Source organism: Cupressus sempervirens, chromosome 1 (genome assembly GCF_028749045.1).
Source record: "Cupressus sempervirens isolate cs-2001-9-10 chromosome 1, ASM2874904v1, whole genome shotgun sequence".
Lineage (NCBI taxonomy): Eukaryota > Viridiplantae > Streptophyta > Pinopsida > Cupressales > Cupressaceae > Cupressus > Cupressus sempervirens.
Genome location: NC_143118.1, coordinates 543,175,019 through 543,202,545, shown reverse-complemented (window position 1 = coordinate 543,202,545; position 27,527 = coordinate 543,175,019). Strand labels below are relative to the sequence as shown.

Below are 27,527 nucleotides of genomic sequence, written 5' to 3'. Positions count from 1 at the left end.
ATCTTGCGACCGATGGCAAGTAACTGATCACGGATTTCCTGAATCCGATTCAGGTGTGCCTGGAGCGAGGTGTGCTCATGCATGACAATAGAAAACAGAGTTTTTTTCAAAAAGAAGGCTCTGCTCTTGTCGGAAGTCTCATGAAGACCTTTTAGATGTGTCCAGATTTCGGCAGCTGTCTTGCCGGATGGAATCTGAGAAAGCTGGTCATCAGCTACGGATAGTTTGAGAAGCATTAGTGCCTCTCAATTGTTCAGATCCCATGTATCTTGATCACGACCCGGAGAAGTCGGACGTTGCCTAACACCCAGAACAAGTTGATCAGTGTTTCGATATTCGAAGATTGCGATGATGCGCTGCTTCCAAGTTCCATAATTGCGACCATTGAATTTGGAATTATGCTCGAGCAGAATATTTGTCAGAGATGCCATGGCATGTTTTTCAATGAAAATTTGTGAAGGCACGTTCTTCGAGGCAAAAATACGAAAGACCCAGAAGAATCAGAGAATGACCCAGAAGAGAGCTCAAAAAACCTAGAAAGAATTTGCTGTCGTTTTTTGGATCCGCTGGCTCAAAAATTGAGGCACAAAAATCGAGGCACCCAAAAAAAATGGACAACAACCCAGTTGAGCTCTCGAAAAACCCACCAAGAATCTGTAAACAAAAAAAATTCGACCCCAAATATTAGGGTTTCGAAAAAAACGGCCCTAGCTGAAAAAAGCTTGAAAAAACTTAAGATTTCTTGATAAAAAATGGTCGAATCTGCTTTCCAAAGCACAATGACAGACTGAGACAGAGCTAAAAAAGTCGTGTTTGACTGCCAAATAAAGGTAGATGTCAGACGCAAACCGCGCAGGTGCAAGCTTAAAGACGCCATTATTTTAATGCTTTCATAATAGGAAAAAAATCTTTGGCCAGAGTCGTAGAGGAACAGAACTAGAAATGGAGGTCGCAGCTAGGGCTACCGCAGTGACGCAAAACAGGTGCTCTAAAATCCGTTTTCTTACATCACAAGGGCCCCCAAACGGATGCGATTTTGAGATAATTTGAAGACAAACCCGAATTTGGGATTTGCAAACAGACCCGAATTCGGGATTTTTCCTGTAGACCAAAAACCCTAGGCAGGTTTCTAAGAACTAGCACCAAGAAATGCACAAAATAATTTCGAAAAATTTATGCACTGATAATTTCAAAAGAAATTATAAGTTTTCGAAATAATGTACTAGCTTTGATACCATATTACGAGATAATTGGTAAATACTTGCTTGCTTAATAACAGAGACCGAAAGGTCAATTTATACAAAAGAATGAGACGATGTTTCCTTAGGAAACGATCGTAAAGAATAGAAACATTCTATTCCAGAGAAAGCAAAAAACGAAAGCAAACTAAAGCTTAAGATATTTACAAGATAACCATTAACTAATAATAGACATCTTATCTATTATTGTAATACCAATGGCAGGGATATCACTCTTATTTATATTAGGAAGAGACATGTCTCCTCATGAGACATGTCTATCCATTATTATTTAGTTTTTATAATAAAAAATGATTATTTAATTATTTAATATCTCATATATTTATCCGACAAAAGCTACCTAACATCAACAATCTACATGACACACCCTCTTGGTTTCAAGGTTGTTGGTAAAGAACATCAATTTCTTAGGTTAGTGAAATCTTTCTATGGCTTGAAGTAGACCCCTAGGGCATGGTAAATGAAAATTGATAAGTACCTTAGTAATCAAGGCTTCTAGAGAAGTTCTTCAGACTCAAATTTGTACATAAAGACTACTAATGGTGACATCATCTTTTTGGTCATTTATGTGGATGATCTGATCATCACTGGTAGTTCAACATCTTTGATTTAGGGAATTAAACAGAGTTTATGCTAGTCTTTGATATGGCTGATCTCGTGCTCATGCGTTATTGCCTAGGTGTTGAGGTTTGGCAATAGTTTTCTAGTATATTCATCTCTCAATCCAAATATGTTAGGGCTCAGTTAGACAAGTTTCATATATAGGATTGCAAGCCTACATCTACACCAATGGAAAAATGTCAGATGTTATCAGCCAAGTCTAATTCTCCTCCCGTTGATTATACTATATATGGACAATTAGTAGACAGCCTCATCTACCTCTCTCCTACTAGACTTGATATTAGCTTCACAATCAACGACATCTCACGCTTTATGACAACTCCAAAGGCTGATCATTGGATAGAAACCAAGCGTGTGTTGAAGGGCACTATAGATTATGGACTTCTTTCCTCACGGAATTCTAAACCTAGACTCAGTGGGTTCACAGATTCAAATTGGGCAGGTTTTTTTTATGATAAAAAGTCAACTTCTAGATATGTGTTCAGTTTGGGATCCAGTGTTGTCACATGGATGAGCAAGAAGCAACAGGTTGTTTCTTTCTCCTCTACAGAAGCTGAATAAAAGGTGATAGTTAAGGAAATTTGTGAAGCTACTTGGCTTCGTTGGATTCTTGAGTTTGTTGATAACGAAGGCGCTATCAAGTTAGCATGGAATCCAGCCTTCCATGAATGAATCAAGCATGTGGATGTTCACTATCACTACATACAGTAGCTGATTGAAGATAGGAGAATAAAACTTGCAATATGTTCTTATAGTGGATCAAACTGCAAACATTCTCACCAAGCCTCTTGGTCATAATAACTTTGTCAAATTTAGAGGACACATTTGTCAAATACAGGGGATGATAAGAGATAGCTTTCATTAGTTAATGGTGATCTATTTTAAATCTATTGTAAATATTAGAATGTTTCTATTCTTGACGATCCCTTCCTAAGGAAACATTGTTTATTCTCTTGTATATAATGATCTACTATCACTGTAAATAATAAGCAAGTATTTTTACCAATAATATAAAGGGTTATGGTAAAAGTATTTAAGGGAAGGGTAGAGCATAACATGAACATATTCACATACAACGAATAATGAAAAATTCTTCGCCATCAAGTTAACAGAAAAAACCCTCAAATTAAAGCTGAAATGAATCTTCACAATAGACATGGACCATTGAAATACTCCAAGCATGACTCTCATATACTCAATACAAAGTTGGTATTATATAAGTGTTGATTTCTTTCAAGACTCAAATATAATACCTTTACTCAAACAGTTTAATATCAGCATTTTTGTTATCCGAGGAAGAAGGTGAAATAAGATGTTAAATGCAAAATAACAAAGACTAGCATATGGGTTCACCAATGGATCACGTTCCAACCTCTGGTCCATACTAGACATAACCAAGCATCCAAAACAGTTTGACATATCGTATTAAAAAATCAGAGATGGCATAAGCAGCCAGCATATCAACTCAATTACATTATTTCTCATTAAAATACAAGAATAAAATCACTTCACTAGAAAAGATGAGACAATTATCAGAGGTTTGTCAAGGTTTGAGTCTTTAAGAAGGGAGATTCTATACTTTTTAAAACAATATACAAGACAATATGAAAAAGAAGATCCTCCTGGGTTCCACAAGGAGGATTCCATACAAGCAGCTAGTTTCCTACTTGGTAAAGACCTTCCAAAGTACCCTAAACTTTACAATCATCTAATGTAAGCACGAATCCAATTATATTATAAAAAGAATAATGCTTGTATATTAGTTTTGATCCTCCAAAATCATAAATTTGAGGCTTTTAAGATGGAGATGGAATATATAATTGAAAAATGCAGAAGAAGTTATTTTTTTAAATTATGATCATCAATAGTCAATCCTCTACAACATATCTTTTATAAAAAGCATAACAAACAAATAGGTGGAGGACAGCAAAATCACTTTGATACACCAAATTGATGTCGCACTTGGTAATGACCTTCACAATTACCCTAAACTTTACAATCATCTGATGTAAGCAAATAAACAAACCATCATAGCATATTAAGTATTAATTTACATCTTATTTTGGTCCTCCAAAAGCTTAGATTTGAGATTTTCAATATGAGCATGGAAGGTGTAATTGAAAATGGCACAAGAAAAAAAATTAGAATCTTATGGTCAGCAGCAGTAAATGCTATAAAATATATATTTTATAACAAAGAAAATATGTGAATAGGGAGAGGGAAGCAAAATCACTTTGATAAAAAGTTATATTCCACAAAATACTAAAGTATACACTAGAAAAGTGGAAATTACACAAATACTAAAACTAAGGAAAAGAAGAAAACCTGAGAAAGTGAAAGATCCAACTGAACATGATGAATTAACTCTGCAAGAAGACTATATGCCAATGGCCTTAGAGTTTTGAAGCAAGCTTGTCCAGCCCCTAATAAAACCCTGAAGAAAAAATTGCTAAGTACAGCATCATAACTAAAATATCATGGAAAAAAGTTAACTGATATAACAAATCTTCACAAGCCACAATACTCATAAAGACAATTGCAGGACACATTTATCATGCACTTGCGAAGAATAATATCATTATAATAAATTGCAAACAATAATTGTCAGGTTTTAAATGAATTTGTGTCGTGAATTTTAGTTTTGAACAAAAAATATGTTCATTTCCAAACTAACAAGATAATTTTACTATGATTCGACAGTAGACAATAATATATAGAGATCTACAATGGAAGACAAATGACTGTTGTCACCACAACAACTCATGGGCTGCTGACAAATCACCCAGCTGACAGTAAAACTTGGAACAGAAAATAGGAAAAAATCTTAAGTTGGTTTACATTCCTTCAACTAAAGGATGTAAGGCCCTATCAAACTGAGAAAAGCAAAGGGACATTTCTTACCATTCTTGTGTGTTCCTAATGAGCAAGAAATGGCAAATGGATGACTAGTCATAAAAGCAATGCATTATTATAATATTTCCCTCCAAACATCAGATTCAAATTATTTGAGCAAAACAGTTACTATTTCTTTAAAGAGATTCCCACCAAAAATTTAAGTAGAAAAGGCTCAACCTTCTGTGTCAACTGAGGATTTTAATTTCCAACAAAACAAGCAGTCTAGCAATAAAATTAACTTTCAGAAAGAACAACCTACTAACACTCAAAATGGTATGAATACAAGACCAATTGATGGAGGTGTTCCATTAAAAAATCTTGTCACAAACATTTCATGGTTATCACTGGTATTATATATGCCAGATAGGCACCCAATATAAAATTGCATCCATTGATTTCCCATTGCATGCAATTTTACAGCTGCAATTAAGACCTTAAATAAGACACTTGAAAAGTTCTGTCAACAAATGCATTTTTCTATGGCCTCTTCATACTTAAGTTTGGTTCATTTGAAAGCAATGTTCTGCTGAACTTCAATGCTCAATTTTACATCTTCCCTTTCGTCAATGAACAGGAAGCAAAAGAAGCCCAAATTAACACTTTAAAAAATTATATTTTAAAAAGACAACCCTTGCTTGATCAAATTCTAATTTTATATCCTGTCTGTTCATTACATTTATGCTTTTAATGAACTAAACTTCAAAACAAAGAATGTGTATAAGCAGGTAGGAGTTTTCTGTCTGTGTCGGAAATATATTAGTGTGCACAAGAGAGACAATTAGGCATTTTTTATCCAACTCAATATCAAGTGCTTGGTAAGAGCATGGAACTCTTTGGTAATTAGAGCATGGAAATTTTTGTCTATCATGAGGAACTTTCAAGCAATGTATCATTGTATAATCTTTTTTAAGCATTTTATTAATAGTAGTCCAGTAGAACTGTGTTGCCATTAAATCTATTTATAGCTAAAATTACTAATTTACTTCAGAAAATAATGGCTAATAATCATCAGTAAATAGAAGGAAACCACCACCAGAAATAATCTACAAATGGATTACTTAATCTATTTAAGGTATTTATTCAAGGAGAAATATGCATCACGTATTGTCATTATCTTGCTAATGTACTACGTCTTCCCTAAACGATTTTGGATATCTTTCCTCTCGTCACACCTCCACCTATTCCTACCTTTGGTTTTGGTCTCATAGAACTAGGTGGTCAAGTCATTGCAAATTGCATCACTAGACACATTGTATTATGCATGTATCTTGTCCATCTTAATGACTTGTTCATGTTGTTTGTCTTCTATGCCTTTTTGCAAGATCTTGGTTCTAAAGGCATAGAAGACACTTTGCTCCAACATTTTAATGTTAGGAGATAGATCAACTATTGATAAGGTCATCACCTTACAATAGTGATCTTACACATATGAAAGATCGTCACCTTTCATAACACAAGTTTGCAAACAACAATTTATTCATGAATATAAATATAACTTTTACAAAAAGTATTTACAATTTTGTCATACCAAGTTTACCTATGAAGTACTCTATTTTCAACTTTGCAAGAGGCTTGATGAAAATGTCATCATTTTGCTCATTTGTGTTGATGTAACTCAGCTTAATAACATTTATGTCAACCATGTCTCTTATATAATGGTAAGGAGTCTCAATTTGCTTTGATTGATTGCGGAAGACAGGATTTGCAGAAAGTTTGATGCAACTCTAGTTATCACAATGAATAACTGTAGGATTTAGTTGCTTTCCAAATAGTCCAAATAATAGCTTCCTCAACCATACTACTTCACGACCTCCCATGGAGGCTTCCATATATTCGGCTTCGGTGGAACTCAAGGCAACTAAGAATTGTTTTTTACTGAACCAAAATATCATAGCTGATCCAAGACTGAAGCAATATCATGTAGTACTCTTGTGGTCTATAGAAAAACTAACTCAATCAGAATCAATGTATCCTTCAAGTTTAATCTCAACATTTTTGTATTTCAAACCAAGACTAATGGTACCACGTAGATATCTCAAAATATGTTTAGTAGCCATTAAATGAATCTTCTTTGGTTCACACATGAAATGAATTAAGACATTGGTGGCATAGCAAATATCAGGCCTAGTATTTACTAGATACATAAGTGATCCAATGATTTATCTGTAGAGAGTGAGATCAATAGATTCTAAATTTATAGCTTCTTCTTTTAGCTTTTGTAGATTTGTTTCCATCGAAGTTGCTAGGGGTTTGCTATCTATCATTCCAAATCTAGGCAAGATGTCATGAGTGTACTTTCCTTGGTTTAAAAAAATATGATCTTTCTTTTGACATACTTCTAGACCCAAGAAATAGTGTAATAGACCTAGATCCTTCATTTCAAATTCAGCTATGAGATCATGCTTGCATTTTTCAATAAGTGGTCTTCACCTGTTATCAAAAGATCATCATCATATAAAATAAGTATTAACATGTCATCGTTTGATATTTTGAAGTATATGTTAGGATCAACTTCATTCTTAGAGTATTCTAGTTTGGATAGGTAGCTGTCTATTCTTTCATATCAAGCTCGAGATGCTTGTTTGAGACCATAGAGGGCTTTCTTGAGTTTACATACATATAGATTCTTACCTTTCATTACAAAACCTTCAGGTTGTTCAATATATACATCTTCATTAATGAAACCATTTAGAAATGTAGTCTTGACATCCACTTGATGTATCTTCCATCCTTTAGATGCTGCAATTGCAATAATTTTTCTTATGGAAGTATATCGGGCAACAAGAGCAAAAATTTCCTCAAAGTCAATACCTACTTTCTGTGAAAAAACTTGAGCAACAAATCTTGTTTTATGTTTTTCAATACTGCCATCTGATGCATTTTTGATTTTGTATAACCACCTTGAAGAAACAATTGATGTCCTAAGGCTTAGGTATAATATCCCAAACATCATTTTGTAATATGGATTGATATTCTTCGACCATGGCATCTTTCCAAGCTAGACAAGTTAGGGCTTCTTCAATATTTTATGGTTCTAATTTAGTAAACTCGGTTACTAGAGCAATATAACAAGATTTCTTTATGGTTTTCTTGCTTTCCCTAGAAATTTCATCTGGCTCAACATTGTTTTCTTCAATCATTTTCCTTACCCATAATGGCCTTTTCTTGATATTAGAGATGTCTCTGTTTTCTGAATCTGGTAAACAAACATTTTCCTCTAACATATTCTCCCTCTGATTTGCAGTTTGTTGATTTTCCTCTAAGTCTGTGATGGAATCATCTTTTGTACTTGTAGATAGTTTTAAGGCATTGTTTTCTTGAAATATGACATCTCTGCTAACTTCAACTGATCTTTGTCCTAGTACATATACTCTATACCCTTTGGAGTTTTCACTCTACCCAACAAATATCCCTTTCTTCCCAGATGGTTCTAACTTGGTTCTCTTTTCTTTAGGTATGTGGATGTAAATAGGGCAACCAAATATTTTGAGATGACTTAAGTCAAATTTAATTCCTGTAAAAACTTCTTCAGGAATTATGTTTTCTAGAATTGAGTGTGGGCATCTGTTTTGGATATATATGGCAGTGTTAGTGGCTTCCGCCCAAAATGAGAAGTGCAAATCTTGATCATGAAGCATGGTTTTTGCTGCCTCAACAATGGTTCTATTTTTTCTTTCTACTACCCCATTCTGTTGTGGATTATAAGGTACAATATACTCCCTCTTAATCCCAACAGAGGTGCAAAAATCTTTGAAATTTTCAAAGTTATATTCTCCTCCATTGTCTAACCTAAAAGTCTTTATTCTTTTTGACGTTTGATTTTCCACAATCTCTTTGTACTCTTTAAATTTTGATAAAACCTCATTTGATACTTTGACCTTGAGGAAATAGATCCAAGTTTTCCTAGAGAAATCATCAATAAAAATTATGTAGTAAGAGAATCCTCCTAAAGACAATGTTGGCATAGGTCCACATAAATCTAAGTGAACTAGTTCCAAAACTGATTTAGACTTGTGTACACTAGGAGGAAAAGGCTTTTTTATATTTTTTTCCTAAAGCACATCCTTTACAAATGCCTATATGATTTGAATTCAACTAGGTGTTCCACTAGTAATTTTTTCTACATTTGGAAGTGAACTGAATCCAATGTGTTTGAGCCTTCTATTCCATATTTCATTAGGATTTGTTACTTCGAAGCTTAGGGCCTGTTTTTTAATGTTGCATAGTTTATATAGAGTTCCATCTCTAGTCCCTATGGTGATTGCATTCTCGAGATTAGTGTTTTTAGGCTAGGACAATACTTTGTCTTCATTGAAAGTGACTTGAAACCCTTCATCAGCAAGTCTAGAAGATTGATACTAGATTCCTTTTTATGCTAAGTACGAAAAGGACATCTTTGAATTTTAGTGTAACTCGAATTCTTAGTTGTATAGAACAAGTCCCAATTCCTTTTACAAAATAGGTGGAGTTATCTCCAATGGTGACTCCTTCTGTGAGATAATTTCCAAAAGTTCCAAATTTATCTTTGAAGCCTATTATGGGACGAGAAGCACCATTGTCTATTATCCACACATTTTTGTCTGATTTTTTTTCGCTTGATAGGCTAAGTAGAATAGTAGATTTTCATCATTTTTTGTTTTGGCTAAAGAAGTTAGAAACTTTTCCCTTTTAGGACAATTTCTAAATGTATGTCCGAATTTTTCACACTTATAAGATTGAACTTTGGAGAAATCATTTCTTTTGAAATTATTGTTAATTTTCCTATTACCATTTTTCTTTCCTTTGAATTTCCTCTTCTTCCCTTTGTTATTGGAGACAAAGAAAATAGCTTGATTTTCTCCCTCTTGATTTGAAATGATTCCTCTAGAGATCAATCTCGATTCTTTTGATGTGCAGTCATTTTTTAGTTGATCAAAAGCTGGTATAGAGGATCTTCTGATAACTTGGGTGAATGCTTCCCAAGATATGGGTAGTCCTCTAAGTGCTATTATAGATAGTTCTTGATCTTCTACTTTGTTGTCTATTAAGGATAAATCATTCTTTATTTCAGAAATTCTTCTAGAGTGTGATGAAATAGACTCTCCTTTATTTATTTTTGTATTCATCAGTTGATTTTTTAAAGTAATTAGTCTACTTGAATTGTTGATCTTAAATGTATCCTTGATTGTTTTAAATACCTCAAATGCCTTTTTGAGATTTGAGATGGATGGAAGAATATGATCCTTTACTGATTCAACAATGATTTTCCTAGCTTTATTATTTTGCCTTTTCCAAGTGGCCTTTGTTAGAGTAAATAATTAATTAATTGTTAATTATTTATTCTATTGCTTAAGCTTACTTAGGTTAATGCATGTAATTGAGGTTAGTTGTTGACAACACAGGAGTTTGTTCCCTTTAGCATACTTATATTTTCCACCTTTTATGGATGTGTGTTGAGTTGTCAACCTTATCTTCTACCTCTTTCCAGCTTGTTCTACAAGCTTCCATGAGGCCTTTATAAGCGGTCTCTCACTCATTGTAAATTCATTCAATTTCCATTTTCACATAGCAATTCTAATTTCCTATTGTGAAATATTCTTGCACGGTATTTGCTTCAAGCTCTTTGCTCCCTAAGTTTCTCTTCAGCAAGCTATTTGCACTACAGGTGATCTTGGCGCATTATTGAAGTCGGATTCTCAACTCCTACATGGTATCAGAGCCTCCCTGTTGCTTCTTGTTCGAAAGATTTTTGAAGCCATAACTTGGAGTCATAAACCCTAGTTTGTTTGTGCAATTTTTCTTCAAATTGAGGGTAGAGCGAATTTCTGGAGCATTTTCAGCCCAAACGGACACTGCCATTGGATCCAGAACGCCATTTACAACTAAGATTCATATAAAAAAATTCGTTTTTGGCTTTAGGCATTTTTCTATAAAAAAATTTGGCCTCCCAGGTAGCCGTACGGATGAACAAAGCGAAATTTTTTTTAAAAAATTAAAAAATCGTACCGCCACAGCAGCGCTCGCACGCCACCGCAGGGCCACCTGCGCGCCACCCTCTACCTCGCTCCACCGGCAACAGCCACCCAGAGCCCGCTCCGCTAGCCCGGCACCACCGCTCTCACCGCAGTGCCATCGACGACAACGGCGCCGCCAGGTTTCCCTCCTGGGTGCCACCACCACCGGCAGTTCCCACTGTTCTGCCGCCCCACGGCCCTTCCGACGACATGACGTCATTTCCCGACTGGTCTACGTCATTTTTCGGCGAATGTACTTAGCTAACGTCACTATCCCGGCAACCCACGTCACTTTTCCGGCAACATTTGCTGATGTCATTTTCCGTTAGGTGACGTCATCTTTCTGTCAACTGACATTATCATTCCACCCACTGACGTCATCATTCCGGCGACATTCTTTTGACAGCCGTACGGGCGTCAAATTTAAGCTAGTGACTGTAATTTTCCAGCAAGGTGCATTTTTGGAGCAGCAGTCAGTTTTTTGGCTATAACTTGAGCATACGAAGCGTCGGAAAGCTAACTCATAGACGGAGACATTGGTGCTGGTTTCGTAAGACTCCGAGTTCGTTTGAGCTCTCATTTTTGGCATCAAAGTCGAGGTTTGTGTTTCCTCCTATTCTGCATCAACAAATCTAGGTTCTTTTCCAATTTTTTGCTTTCCATAGTTTTTTTTTGGTATTTGGGAGATATTCTCGTACATTTGTGGGGGGGGGGGGGGGGGTGTCTTTCTTTTTTGTAATTTACTCCAATTAAGATCCTTCTACTTCCGTCTTCTTCTTTCTCTCAATGGCAGATCCATCTGTGACCCGTCCCACACCACAGAACTACCACACCTGGAAGGCACAAATGACTAGGCTTCTCATGTCAAAAGGTCTATGATCTTGTCTGGATGAGAATCAGTCTGCTCTTACGTGACCTTTTGAGGTTCTACAGCACAGGAACAAGATGGATGAAGCCATGGGACTAATTGCACTCAACATTTCAAACAGTCTGTCATTTCACCTAGATGGTTTGACTACTCTACGGGTTTATTGGCAGAAATTTCAGACTCTGTTTGGATAGGTGAATGAGTTCTGAGCACTTCAGTTGGATGCAGAATTGACTTCTTTGTCACCAAGCAACTTTCCCACCATCGAGGACTTTCTAATGAAGTTCAAATCCCTACGTGCAGTTTTACAGGGATGTGGGAAGAACAAAACGGATAATGAGTGCATATTTTTGATACTCTCAAAGCTGAAAGGGCAGTATCAGGTCTTTTCTTCTACTTTCTACTCCACCATGGATGCCCTTGGAGACAAACATAGGATGCCTACATTTGAGACATTTTGTGACAAGTTGACTAGGGAACAAGCAAAGATCCAGCAGGTGGATGGCTCTGGCTCTTCCAGCCAAGCATTGGTTGCTCAAAATTCTAAGGGAAAATCAAAGAAGAAAGACAAATCGAAGAAAGACACATCAAAATCTGATCCTCCAACTAATCCTTTAGCAAACCCTCCCAAGGGTAAAGATTCTTCAAAGTCGGGTGAGTCTACCTCCAAGACCAAGAAGAAATCGAGTGAGAACTGCAGCTTTTGTGGGAAAGATGGACATTCAGTTTCCAGGTGTTGGAAACGATTAGAGGCTTTAGAGGAAGCCATGAAGGAGAATCACATTTCAGCTCCTCAGTCTTCATCTCCACCTGTAGGGAAAGGTCATGCTCTTTCTGCACGAGCTACGACTTCAGCGCCTTTATGGATTCTTGATTCTGGGGCTTCTCACCACTTAACAAACACTCCTAAGTTGCTTACTTCACTTGTTCCTTGTGCCACCACACAGATTACAGTTGGGAACTCTTCACAACTTTCAGTTTTGGGTTCTGGCACTGTTGCTTTGGCCGTGGGTTCTCTTCAGGATGTACTTTGTGTTCCTGATATTTCGATGAACCTTCTCTCTATCTATCAGATTTGCCACTTTGGCTCTGGGAAGACAGTCAAGTTCTCACCACATGATGTGGTTATTCAGGACTTGCATGATTTGGAGATGATCGTGGCCTCTGGGAGTGTTGACTCTGCATCACGCCTCTACAAATTTGATGGATTTGAGTCTTCTGATGACACAGGTTCATGTTTAGTTGCACATGCAGATTCAGTAAGCAGACTTTGGCATGAACGTTTTGGGCATGTCAATTACAGATATCTTCAGGAGATGAGCACACAGGCACTTGTTCTTGGGCTTCCCCAGATTTCCTGTCCAGATGGTGTTTGTCAGGGATGTGCACTTGGCAAGCAACATAGGGATTCTTTTCCACATGGACGAGCCACTCGTGCTTTAGCACCTTTGGAGTTGATTCATAGTGACCTCATGTCATTTCCTACTCCATCCTTTTTAGGTGCTAGATATGTGCTTATCATTGATGACTTCTCCAAATGCACATGGGTGTACTTTCTTAAGTACAAGTCTGATGCCTTCAACTCATTTCGAGGTTTCAAGGCATTTGTAGAGAAGCAGTCTGGACTTTCTATTCGATGGATATGCACGGACAATGGGGGGGAGTATGTGAACCAGGCTTTCAGATATTTTTCTTCAACATCAGCTTTTAGTGCCCTACACTCCTCAGCAGAATGGTGTGGCCGAGAGAAAGAACAGAACCCTTTGGGAGATGGCAAATTGCATGATTCAGTCTAGGTCCATGGATTCATGCTTTTGGGCAAAGGCAGTCAATTGTGCCAACTACATTTAGAATCGGATGCCTCACAAGGCACTTCGACATATGACTCCTAAGGAGGCTTGGTCACATGTCAAGCCTGATGTGTCATCATTCAGAGTTTTTGGGAGTACGGCATACGCATTTGTACCTGATGCTCAGAGGAAAGCAATGGAACCGATGAGCCGACCACTGATTTTTGTTGGCTACTGCAAGGATGTAAAGGCTTACAGGTTATTTGCTCCTGATTCCAGAGAGGTCCTATTTTGACGGGATGTCCAATTTGATGAGAGCCCTCCTGTAGTACATTCCTCACCTCCAGCGCCTCCTCCAACTCCCACTACTCCCTCTTCATCTCCACTTTGTTTCACGGATGATGAGGATGATGACCATGGTGATCCCGATATACCTCCATCACAGGATCCTCCCTAGATGCCTAAATGGGCTCGAGCTACTGTTGAGGCTATAGGATCTCTAGCTGGTGACCCATCCACATCTCATTGCACTCATTCTCACACTGCGGGTTCCAATCTACTCAGTCATGCTGTTAGTACTGATCCTCAGACTTTTGTAGAGGCAACAGGAATTTAGAATGGGACAGTGCAATGGAGGAGGAATATTCTTCTTTGATGAAGAACCACACATGGGATCTTTGTTCTCTTCCTAAGGGGAGAAAACTAGTGCGTTGTAAGTGGATTTATCGCACTAAGTATGCTGCTGATGGTTCCATTGATAAGCATAAGGCTCGTCTTGTTGCAAAGGGTTTTTCGCAAGTCGAGGGTGCTGATTACTCCAAGACATTTGCCCCTGTCGCCAAGATGAATTCTATTCGCCTTGTCTTATCCCTCGCAACTTCACAGGGATGGTCAGTTTATTAGATGGATGTGAAGAGTGCCTTCCTGCACGGTGATATCACTGAGGAGATTTATATGGAGCAGCCTCCAGGTTTTGTGCAGGATCCCACCTTGGTTTGCAGGCTTCGACGTTCATTGTATGGTCTCAAACAAGCCCCTAGGGCTTGGTATGAGAAGATGGACTCATTTCTGTTGTCTACAGGCTTCACCCGCTGCCATTCCGATCCCACAGTGTACATTCAGCGTCTTGGTGATGAGCATATGATTCTTGTTTTGTATGTTGATAATCTTATCTTGACAGGTAGTTCGTCATCCATGCTCCAAGACGTTAAGCGTGCACTGATGGACCAGTTCGAGATGACTGATCTTGGTTTGCTACACTATTTTCTTGGTCTTCAGATTCATCAGTCTCCCACTGGCATTTTTGTGTATCAACAGAAGTATGCTCTTGACATGCTTCGTCGCTTTCACATGCTTGATTGTAAGGCTGCTCCTACACCATTTCAGTCGGGTGTTACTTTTTCTACCTCCTGCTCCTCACCTACAGTGGATGCTACTTTGTATCGGCAGTTGGTTGGCAGCCTATTGTACCTGACACACACCCGCCCTGATCTTTCTTTATCGGTTGGCCTTGTCTCTCGGTTTTCTCAAGACCCTCATGAGAGTCATTGGCAAGTTGCCAGGCGTATTCTGTGCTACATTCAGGGCACACTCATGTATGGCATTCATTACACTACGGGGACTCCACACATTGTTGGCTACATTGACTCAAATTGGGCCGGTGATGTGAATGATCGGAAGTCTACTTCTAGCTTTGTGTTTTGCCTTGGCTCCGGTCCCATCACATGGTTGTGCAAGAAGCAGCATGCTCAACCACTTTCATCTATAGAGGCTGAGTACAAGGCCGCAGTTCTTGCTAGTCAGGAGGCTTTATGGCTTCGTCAGTTGATGACTGAGTTTGGCTTTCCTCTTGATCGTCCCACTGTTTTGTGGTGCGATAATCAGAGTGCCATCCACATTTCTTGCAACCCGATGGAACATTAGCATACCAAGCACATTGAGTTGCATATGCATTTCATCTGTCAGTTGATCCAGGATGGTGTTATTGCATTGGAGTACATTCCTACCGCCGGTCAGGTTGCAGACATCTTCACTAAACCTTTTGCATCGCCACACTTTCTTCAGCTACGGTCAATGCTTGGGTTTATGGAAGTTGTCCTTGGGGGGATTGGTTGAGGCCTTCCTTCCTTCACTTCATGTTTTTTTTTCAGCATGTTGTTTTACCTCTTTTTGGGGGAGAGTTTTTCCCAAGTGGTTTTCTCTCTTTCCCCATTTTACAAAGGTTCATTTAGTTGCATTGTACTTGGGTACCTAAAATGGCCTCATTGTTGGGACACATTTTGCATTTTTTCCTTGTTTTGTGAGCTTAAGGCATTCCCCTAAGTTGCACTTAAGTGGGGGTGTTAGAGTAAATAATTAATTAATTGTTAATTATTTATTCTATTGCTTAAGCTTACTTAGGTTAATGCATGTAGTTGAAGTTAGTTGTTGACAATACAGGAGTTTGTTCCCTTTAGCATATTTATCTTTTCCACCTTTTGTGGATGTGTGCTGAGTTGTCAACCTTATCTTCTACCTCTTTCAAGCTTGTTCTACAAGCTTCCATGAGGCCTTTATAAGCGGTCTCTCACTCATTGTAAATTCATTCAATTTTCATTTTTCACATAGCAATTCTAATTTCCTATTGTGAAATATTCTTGTGCGGTATTTGCTTCAAGCTCTTTGCTCCCTAGGTTTCTCTTCAACAAGCTATTTGCACTACAGGTGATCTTGGCGCATTATCGGAGTCGGATTCTCAACTCCTACAACCTTTTTTGCCTCATCTTCAGGCATTGAGATGTCTGATTCAATGAATGACTCTAGTTCTAATTCTTCGAGAATTGTTATAATTCAAATTTTCCATGAGAAGAAATTTGTTGCTCCTTCAACCCTATCTTCTACTCTAACATTGTTTGTCATGGTGTCACTTTTGTTTTAACAATTTAAGTTTGGAAGTCTCTCTACCAATTAGGCTTTGATACCAAGTAAATTTGGGTCTTAGTTGGTGGAGACAATCCAGCTTATATTTCTTCTATGTCTTTGTGACCACCCTGTAACTTGAAAGATAGAGCTCTGACTTGTTCGACTGAACTCTATATCACACCCGATGAAAAGTGATCACCACCCTTTGAATATGTTGAGGAATTACATTGAACATGTCACAATGAACACGTCTTCTCAGGCAGATTGCTTGCATTTGAAGAATGTTCAGTTGGATCTATTTCAAACTCTCTTCTACCAATACAACTGAGCTTTAATGAGTTAATTTTGACAGGGCCCAATTCGGATTCTTTTCAAATACTCAAGGGTTGTTGATCACATCGTGACTTCACCCAATCTTAGAATATTTCATTTCCATTCTTCCATTATCTTCTCCAAGCTAGGCTTTATGGATTGGGAAGTTGAGAACAATCAATCATCAAGCAAGAGATATGATATGCTATCGAGCAAACATGGTATGAAATCTCTACAATCATGCTTCCATCAAAGGTTCGACTCTAATTGGGACATCTCCTTTTGTTTTTCTCAGATGCACATAGCATTTTTTTTAAATCTCTTTCAATTAGCATGTGACTTGATTCTCTTGACATTGACGTCTAACCATCTACATCAAGATCGGTGATGAAGAAAAACAATTATCTACGACTTAAAAACTCACGCCAATAGGGAAAATGAGTACTCTAGCCCTTGAAACTTTAACATCTACACCTCCAGCATATTTATGGCCGAGAATATGCTTATTTTCTGCACTCCCACTCACATTATAAAGCTTAGGGACTCTTAATCAATCTTTAACTGAATGGAGGATGCCTTCACAAATCATATATTTATGGTGAGCCACCAGTATCAGGTCTCTTGTCATATGCCCATCAATGGAGGATTTTCAATTGCAATGGACCATGGTCATGAGAGGTAAATTCCCAAAGCATGCAATTTAACCGTGGTGCTATAGCATTGTAATTTTGGCCCATAGAGATTTTCAATTGCAAAGAAAGTCTTAATTGTATGTTGACAATTAATGATGGAGCTTCTTTATCTGGACTTCATGTAACCCATATTCATAGATATTAATATTGACCTTACAAGTAGGAAGTGAAATAAGACTCTGAATTCAGGCTTACTATATTAATACCATTCACTTGATTGTACTCCTTGATACTTAATTCCAAATGAAATACTTGATTGAACATTGCAATCTGCAACTCTGAAGGTGAACTTGAATCTTGGAGCCAAACTACTGATCTGAAATATTTTAACCTCCATTCTGGAGTCATGAACCAGAAACTTGAACTTGTAGTTGACTTCTGAACTTTAGACCTGTATGCCTCCGAGTCACTGAACTCATTGAACTATTGGGTCAGAACCTTGAATCTTAATCTGGAGTTGGACCATGCATCTGAACTTTCAAAAGTTGAACTTTGAACTTAGGTCCACTGGATTTGGATTTGTACTATATGAACTCTTGAACCATTACCTCTGTATTGAACCTCTAAACTCCATACTTCTGAATAAATGAATCTGCATTTCGAACATTGAACTTTGAACTTTGAGGTTCAAGTTCAAGTTCGAAATGCTCATAGGACACTGCTTCTTTGCAGATCAAACTTTACAAAGGCATCATCAGCAGTAAAAACAAACTAAAACATCAGGATGATCTAGGGATTCCTTCCATAGGTGGGGCGAATTCTCAAAGTTTATAACTCAGGTGTTGAAAGCGTGCTTACAGATAGCATCATAAAGATGAAATATAACTAATGCAACAAGGTGTTCTCTCACAGTAAATATCACCAACCAATGATCAACCAAAAGAGAAGAGGCCTTTCTCAAATACAAATGGAACATTAATCAATGAGCACATAAGTTCATAACTCCTCAGATTGCAAAATAAGGATCACACAGTTCCAATCTTGAGAACAAGCAATGACTAGTAAGCCAAAAAATAAAAATAAAGGGCAACAAATTAAGCAAAGAGAAATCTCTCATGTGTTTTGTAATATGAGCAATCAAAAGCATCAACCCTCCAAATAACAAGTGAAGACTAACTATTCTAATGGTAACCATTTGCATTTTATATGAGTATGATCATCATATAACATATTTAGTTTATGTTCCTGGACAATCATCAAATAACATATTTTGTTTATGATCCTAGACACTCATATGTTATTAGGGATTATATATTGATTTTGAAAGGATTATGTATTGTTTATGTATTGATATGCATGCTATTTAATGTTGTATAAGAAATTAAGAACAGAAACTAGGCCTGATGCGTATTATAACTTTTCAGCACTACTCTCCAAGACTATGACCATTTCCATGCCTGCAAAGTCAAGCCAACCTATGTTATTTTACCACTAAATAGGCTTCCAATGAATCTTTCTAAGTTTGTAAAGGCCATTTGACTAGTGTCACCTAAGGCCTGGAACAACTGTTGTTTCATATTTATTCATTCTCAATAAGTGTTGTTGTAACAACCAAGCATTGTCTACTTAGATTTCTATATTTAAAAACCATTGAGAATCTGGAATTTTACTTGAATGTTAGCACTGGAATTTTACTTGAATGTTAGCACTGAAAATTTACTTGAATATTAGCACTAATTATATATAATTATCCTCATTTCTAGTTCATGCAAAGGCCACAACAAAGTTTAGGGACCTCGATTACCTCTCCTCCAATAAATTGTCAATAAGGTGGAAAAATCCTCGTCTGAAGTCAGTTCCAAGTACATGCTTTGTGGCCATAAGTAATTCCTGCATATCAATCAATAAGTATGAGGTAAAAAGATTAACAAATCCCTCTTCATCAACATAAACAGTCAAAAAGTGCAAAAGAGTTGCCAATCCTGTGATCATGGACATCCAACAGGACACTTGGGATTTAAAACTTAGTTACCCAGGTTTGCCGGTTTGGCCTTTGGCCTACATCAGGGTTTAAACCAGTACGTGGTTCTGATCTGTTCACTGAAAATACAAGTAGGGTTCCAAATTTGGAGGCGTGGTTCAAACCCACGTGAATTTGTTGTGCCCAGATCGAATTTCTCTCGGTGGACAGCATTTAAGTGGTTTTTTTAACATATTTGGTATTTTTTTGAGTTACACAACCCTAAAAAGAAAATGTAAATGGCTTATGTTGGCTTCTAACACTCATTTGTGGTGTGCAAATAGGTTATTTTGTCTTAAGCAAATAGGTGGTTGAGCAAGAGTTTGTTTGTGCAAGGAGGATTTGGATATTGGTTTGTGAGCTCTATTGAAAAGTGTGTGCATCATTTCTACACCTTTGCAAGCTTACAATGACAGCAAGAGGTAATTTATTGTTCTATTTTGCTTTTGTTTTGTTTAATCTTTTTATTTTTTCAATTATCTTTAATTGCCAATAAGGTGTAGCCATTGTTTGCCCTAAAAATTTATTTTCAATATGTATACAATTTCATGCCATAGGAAAAATAACTTCAATGGGATCTACCTCTTCCTTAGTGGGCAATGCCAATACCCCACAAAGAATAGAACCCCAATCTGATTCTCCTTTGTAAAAAGATGTGGATATTATACATGTTGATGTTTTGGTAGCTTTAGTAGGATAAACTAGTGAGATCAGAGAGAAGTAAATATATATATATATATATATATATATATAAAACTCTAATTAAGTTTTCTATTATATTAATTATATTAATGAATAGACATGTCCCGTGAAGGGACATGTCTCTTCTCGGTTTATTCCTCATACAAATTGAAAGAGATCAATGCATTTGGAAAACACATACCAAATACATGGTAGTGCTATGACACTTGCATTGATCCTTGGAAAATCAACATGGTATCATAATATGATTACTATAAATCCTGCCTATAGAATGGTTCTCATCCATAATAACTACAAAATAATAGCCAAATAATATGTAAGGGCTGACAATGGAGATATTATCTGCGAGGGTAATCTGCAATGAGTGGAGGAACTTGGCAAATGTGGCTCAGATAATGGATTCTCACGCTACTGGATGTTGAGTTCTTGCCACAAACAATCGCCTTCTTGGGAGAGCTTAAATTCAATGTACTAGATTGGCAATAGTATAGGACCCACATGCAATGATTTGGAAGTGCCAAGCTTGCTGAAACGGACCCCTGTGTTGGATGAAATGTAGATCAGGCTCCAATTTTGTGGAGCAAAGTCAGATCTAATTCAATGTATAGAGGTTCCCTCAAGCACCAAAAGTCAATGCCACATGACTATCAATGATGCTCAAGGGTGGATAATGGACAGTAGGTGGGGTGAACATACACTAGTTCTGCAAATTTATCAAGTGAACATACATCACCACGAATGGAGAAGATTTTAAAAGAGAAAAGAGAATATGTCAAATTGACTCTTGATGTCCATACAAGTCATTTGATGGGCAAATAATATACCAAGGAACAACACAACAACAATTTCTTTGTCAACCAATCAGATTAAATGACAGGTCGGAAAAAAAACGGGGGAATAATCCATAGATGACACAATGACTCAGCACAAGAAGTCAATACACACTTCTTATGCAGATTAGCCCAGGTTGCATTGAATCAAATCGAAGGAACAAAGACATAGAGAGCAATTGATAAATATCTGGAGAGAGAACAATAAGCAATAAGGAGCGATTCAGATAATACGAACAGATGACTCCCAATTGGTGATTGGATCCATTGATGTATGGTTGAAATTTATAATACTCAACATAAGTATTTTATCGGGTATAGTAGATATCACCAAAGGTAGAGGGAAAGTTTAATGCTTTGGAGATAGATCACATAAAATAGGCATTTAAGTCCCAAAGCAAATAGTATGTACATGGAAGATCAAGGATATGACAAGGAACGATATTAATTATGTTTAGACCAGTCCCCTGCCACATGGAAGACACTCATATTGGAAGCATCCAATGAAGAGGATATACACGAGTGAAGGTAACCTTTTGTTTTAAGAGGCGTGTCAAGGTAATTATTAAGCATTCTGCCTAACAATCCTCTTGAGGTATATAGTGGCATGTTATTTATTTTTTCTTTTTCATATTATTATGAAATATAATTTAAGTTTCTTACATTATTATATGGATGGATATAAATATACATATATGGTGATTATATATGTATTATTATAATAATATGTGAAAACATAGATTAAAGGTATATAGATTTTAGAATATAGAATGTGTGTGTGTGTGTGCGCGCGCGCGCACTTATGTTCAAAGTATATATTTAATTAGATCTTTATCTATATTACATTAGAATGTTTTTATATCATTATGTAGAATTATTCTTCTTGAGTATTATGTTAGACTCTCTCTTATTCATACAATAAGAGTTATTTACCTTGATCTTTTCCTCCAAGAATGTTAGTGCACAGAGAGAGAGAGAATGAGATTCAGAGAGAGCCTAACATTTCATTAGAGGCAACCTTGAAAGAGTGGGAGCAGATAGAGGATATGATTTAGTCGAACTTCGATGATCTCGGTCATATTGATTCAAAGGGAGTAAACAATGTCGAGATGCATTCTCTAGTCATCAATAAATTGTGGCAGTCAAGAGGATTGTAATTCATGAATGTATCTTGTGACTATGTGATGAGCCTACCCCTATGTAAATCATGAGCAAGTGACAACTTCCAAATGATCATCACTTGAAATTGCAAAAGTTCTTGAAAGGTGACAATCTTACAATAACTTAATTTTCTATTATGATAGATATATTACGATGTCTGTGCAGATCATAATAGATTATAATTTGTTTAGTAGATGTTTATATGGTAAGCATTATGAAAATGTGTGTGCACATACCTTATAAACATTTTTTTAGTACGTGGTGAATGTTATTGATATTTTGGAAGGTCATTAACCAGAGTACTTGGTGAATATCATGTGTCTCTATGTTCTGGAAGGCCAACCATTGCTCACTAAGTACTTGGTGAATGTCACACGTCCTAATGTTCTAGGAGGCCATTACTCACAGTATTTGGTGAATATCTTGCATTCTGGAAGGTCATTACTCAAAGAGTATTTGGCGAATATCATTGATATTATAGGAGGCCAATACTCATGATATCATATGTGATATCAAAACTTTTTGAGTACTTGGTGGATATCGAATGCTGATATTCTAGGAGACCAAGACTCATGATAACAAACGTGATATCAAAATGTTGAATATCTTCCAATCAAAGGTATTCGTATATTACATTGAGTTAATACATCATCATGTGTTTATCCTCCCTAGCTAAGAGGGAGTGTGGATGTTTTGGTAGCTTTCGTAGGATAAACCTATGAGATCAACGAGAAGATAATATAATTACAATGATATATACATATAACTCTAATTATTTTTCTATTATATTAATTATATTAATGAATAGACATGTCCCATGAGGACATGTCTCTTCTCAGCTTATTCTTCATACAAATTCAAACAAATCGATGTATTTGGAAAACACATACCAAATACATGGTAGTGCTATTACACTTGTAGTGATCCTTGGAAAATCAACAATACATCCTCTTATAGGAGGCGGTGGTTTCCATTGGAAATGTAGGTGTTATGATGTAGAAAGATAGTTCATTTTATCATGTGATGGGCCATTTGTGCAGATACCCTGGAAGAGGGGTGAAGAAATGTCCTGGTAAAATGACTTTAATTGCAATAAAAATAAGAGAAGAGTAAAGAGAACAAAATCCACCCCAAATGTTGTGACAGAAGATCACCCCTTCTATGCTACCTTGGCTGCCCCTGATTCTCAAAATGAAGCACTCATTCAACGAAAAAGAAGGGGACCACTTGAAACTATATTTCAAAATCAGATAGGGAAATTGCCGACATTGATACAACAAGATGCTTGTATGCACATGGGTTGTCTTTTAATTTTGTTTGCTCTCCCTATTTCAAGAAAATGTTGAGAAGTGCTAATGCAAAACCTGCAGGGTATTTAGGTCCCAGTTTTGAGAGGGTACGAAACACCTTATTCGATGAAAAAGTCAAGTTGATTAATGAACAATTGAAGCCCATCAAGGAATCGTAGCTTGAGACAAAGGTAACAATTGTTTCACAAGGTGGAAAGACACTAGAAATCATCCATTGATCAATGTTTTGGCAGTGTCCCCTAAAGGGGCAATGTTTTTTAAAGCAATGGATTATGAGGGGCATGTAAAAGATGAGCAATTTATTGCTAATATTCTCATCTCTGCCATTGAAGAAGTGGGCGCTAGAAACGTTGTCCAAGATGTAATGGACAAAGTAAAGAATTGTAGAGTTGTTGGTCTGTTGATTGAAGAAAGATAGCAACATAGTTTTTGGACACCTTAAGCAGTTCTTTCACTCAATTTTTTTGACACCTTGTCTAGAAGCTGAGGACATCTAGATGTTCATAACAAATCACCACATGAGTCAAGGGATATCTAGACGTTTGGAGTTGCTGAAGGTAAGTAAACTTGAACTCAAGTTAGTTATTTAATTTTACAAAAAAAATTCTCACAATTTTGGGTTTTTTTATTATGTAATAGGTATTCTTTTTTGAAGTATGTATCTAATAATTGTATTTTTTTTGCTCTATTTTATGTTACAGGTTGCTGAGACACATTTTGCATCAAATGCAATCATCTTGAGATGACTTATGCAAGTGAAAGAGACTTTTCAAAATGGTGATCAGAAACAATTGGGCTCTATGGAGGTAAAGTAACAGTGAGAGGGCATCCAAAATAAAGCTTAGGATATTGTATGACTTATGGTGGGAATGTGTGGAATATCTCACTAAGCTCATTGAGTCCATTATGATCATGCTTAGGTATGTAGACATGGATAGGCCTTGCCTTGAAGAGATCTACGATGGCATAAGCTCAATGCTTTAGAAGATCAAGCGAATTGTAAATGAAAAGGAGAAAGATCCTCAAGAGACCTTCAAATTATTGTAGAAAGATGGAACAAAATGACCACTCTACATTTTCTTGCCTCCGCATTGACACCCACTATAGCACCCAATATATTGATCTCCCAGGAAGGCTACCACTCTATAGAGATTTATAAGTGGTTGATGGATACAAGCCAGCATTTCAAAGAATCTTTCCTGATGATGATATGAGATATTTGATTACATATGAGTTCATACAATTTGTGAATGCAAAAACTCTAAGTAATGATGCTCTTTGTCATCGGTTTAGGAAGGATGCTTATAGTTGGTGGTGCCTCCATGGCCAAAGATTCGAAACGTTGCAGCCCCTTGCAATCAAAGTGATATCACAAGTTTAATTTTTTAAAAAATTGCTATGAGTTTACTTTCTCTTCATAAATTGCTAGAAATTCTAAGATTCAAGATACATAGTTTAAATTTTATTTTAACTGTTTACATGGTCATGTCTTCATAGGTTGCTAGTTCATCTGCTTTAGAAAGAAATTAGAGCACATATTCTCTCATCCACTCAGTGAAGCACAATAGGTTGCAATCAAAAAGAGCGAAGAACTTGGTATTTGTGCATTACAACTTGCGCCTCCTCTCGCACAAGATTAAAGAATACAAAGAAGGAGAGACAAAGAGGGGGGATGTAGATGCAAAGTTGGCAGACTTGGATGCTTCTACTTCTCGGCTTAGAATTGAAGATTTTGATGCCCATACTATGATGTTGGCGTTGATCCCATTGGCCTTAGCTCTGTTGTTGAGTCAACTAATGGGGAAGGATTAGGAGAAGAAGATGATGATGATGATGATGAAGAAGAAGAAGATGAATATGATAAATATTAATACATTAGTTGAGACTTAAACTTGAAATAATGATACTTGAACTTGCTATTATGACTCATGGATCATAATTTTAATTTTAATGTTTTGAATCTTCTATGTTGCATTTGAAATATGCTATGGTATGATCTTGATTCATGATGCTATAAGTATCATTACAACTTACAAGTTTGAATTTTATGCCTATGGCATTTTTTTGTTTAAATGATTAAATCATATGATTTTATGATACTATGTGAAATCCTAATTTTAACTTACGCTTCTAGGCTTCATAATTGTGTGTGTGTGTGTGTAATTTTTACATGTTTTTGTATGAATGAACCCTAATTCCTTTCCATAATTTTGCCATACCAGAAAACCAGCTCTTTGAACCTGTATTTCGAAGGTAACTCGAACCGGTAACTAAGATTTAAAAGATAAAATCAGAAGCTATGCAATTCAAAAATGGATTATTAAAAGCATATAATATTAACCTTGCGAATTGACACAGAATCCGGACAGCTAACAAGCAAGTTGACTATGCTCCTTGATATATTCTCTTCATGTGGCCTGATATACTCAGCAAAGCTCCGCAGAGAGTATGCTATAAAGGAAACTGTCTGCAGTGAAAAGAAGCAGATGATTAATTTTGAGAAGTCTGTTAAAAAGGAAACTGTCTGCAGTGAAAAGAAGCAGATGATTAATTTTGAGAAGTCTGTTAAAAAGGAAACAGTCTGCAGTGAAAAGAAGTAAATAAAAAATTTAAAGAAATGATAGACAAACTATTGGAAAATATATGCTATTTGAAAGAGAAACAACTTTAAACCATTAAATTTAATAATGAAAAGTTAAAAATTTACTTTTGTCATCCACATTTTATTTCTAAGATTCATAAATGCTACTAATTTTACAAAACATCCAATTAATACTGTAAGGTAGAATGTGGAAAACTTAATCCCTTGTCAAATAGGGAAAAGCCAAGAGGTGTCAGATCAATCTTTGTGAGGGTAAGTATCGTACTAAGTGAACCACTCAATATCATTTTTGTGAAGTGAATATCAAGACATAGTAATAGTTAGAGGGAGAGGATCTAAATGAATTAGTCAATTTAGGGGGTGCAGTGTCATATATTGTATCCTCACTTGGGGCTCACTTTGATCCTTCATGCCCCTTAAATCATGACACACTGTACTCATTCCATGGCCCAAATTAAAAGCTTGCCACAATTTAATGGTTTCTAACTCAATTTTAGGCCGGAATGTCAAGTCCATGGCGCAAGGCACCAGAGACCTCCTGGACTATGGAGCAAGACACCATAGGCCTACCATTCTGGGCCCAAATCAAAACCTCCAACAGTCAAACTTGTTGAGCACAAAACTGTTCCCAATGTCAACCATTTTCGAAGTTTTCAACACATTTGTGAAATTGTGTACAAATACAACTCTCACCCGCTAATTTATGTCATAATTTCAATTGAGAAAAGCAATCATGCATCTTCAAGGAACTGAAGGAGAGTTTGAAGTCAAGCATTCAAGTCAGCATTGGTGATCAAGTTTATGTGCTTCCTCCATGAGTGAAGGCATGCATGAACTATTATGTTGCAGATTTGCAAAGAGTAGACTGAGACACAAAGATCCAGATTTTAAATAGGCAAAACTCCCTGCCTAAGGAGTGTCGCTCCAGTGACTGATGATTTTTCGCTGAAATTTTGAGAGAATGATCTACAGAGCATCCTGATTCAGAATCAACACATTAAAGATGATAAGGAAACCTCTATTTAAGAGTACCTCTCTCCATAGACTGCCACTTTCAAACCTGAGTTTCAGTTACAGGTTCCTTTCTGCCTCCCATTTCTAGATCGGGTCTCAGAATTTGCAATATAGTTCTGTATCTTTCTGTTTATGTTGATTGTTGTCAATACCCTAGCACCTTCCTTAGCTCTCGCATCACTTATTGTCTTCAGTGTATCGAATACATCAACAATCAAAGGACGATAATAAATCCAAGCACACAGCTCTCTTAAAGGATTGAAGTTGGGCTTAGTTAATTATTCTCCAAGGAAAAATGAGAAGGATTAGGAAGATCACATGTTTAGACTAGTGAACACTTATATCCCTCTCCTTTTTAGGGGGTTAGAGAGCTCAATGCTACCAAGCCTTTCTCTCTTAGAAAATCTGACTGCCACCAAACCCATGTTTATGGAAGATGATAAGAATATATAGTATATTGAAAAGGATTAGGAAGATAATGTGTTTAGACTAGTGAACACTTATATTCCTCTCCTTTTTAGGGGGTTAGAGAGCTCAATCCTACCAAGCCTTTCTCTCTTAGAAAATCTGACTGCCACCAAACCCATGTGTATGGAAGATGATAAGAATATATTGTA

At 36.7% G+C, this 27,527-nt stretch overlaps 2 protein-coding genes across 4 annotated transcripts in view; one reads left to right on the top strand and one right to left on the bottom strand.

Moving 5' to 3' along the window:
* The window catches only part of LOC149578608 (uncharacterized), a 177,928-nt gene that overhangs the window by 118,837 nt on the left and 31,564 nt on the right, over positions 1-27,527 (top strand). The window contains exon 9 of one of the 2 annotated variants that reach the window (XM_089830170.1): positions 19,576-19,713. The exons of the other annotated variant lie outside the window; for it this stretch is intronic. Within the exon in view, the coding sequence (XP_089686296.1) occupies positions 19,576-19,598 (23 nt within the window). The 3' untranslated portion in view covers positions 19,599-19,713. The remainder of the gene's footprint in view (positions 1-19,575; positions 19,714-27,527) is intronic. 2 annotated transcript variants of the gene reach the window in all.
* The window catches only part of LOC149578609 (uncharacterized), a 167,641-nt gene that overhangs the window by 118,296 nt on the left and 21,818 nt on the right, over positions 1-27,527 (bottom strand). For both annotated transcript variants that reach the window (XM_089830157.1, XM_089830162.1), the window contains exons 4-6: positions 25,636-25,761; positions 19,076-19,161; positions 4,206-4,314 (exon numbers count right to left, since the gene is read on the bottom strand). In XM_089830157.1, coding sequence (XP_089686283.1) covers positions 4,206-4,314; positions 19,076-19,161; positions 25,636-25,761 — 321 coding nt within the window. The remainder of the gene's footprint in view (positions 1-4,205; positions 4,315-19,075; positions 19,162-25,635; positions 25,762-27,527) is intronic.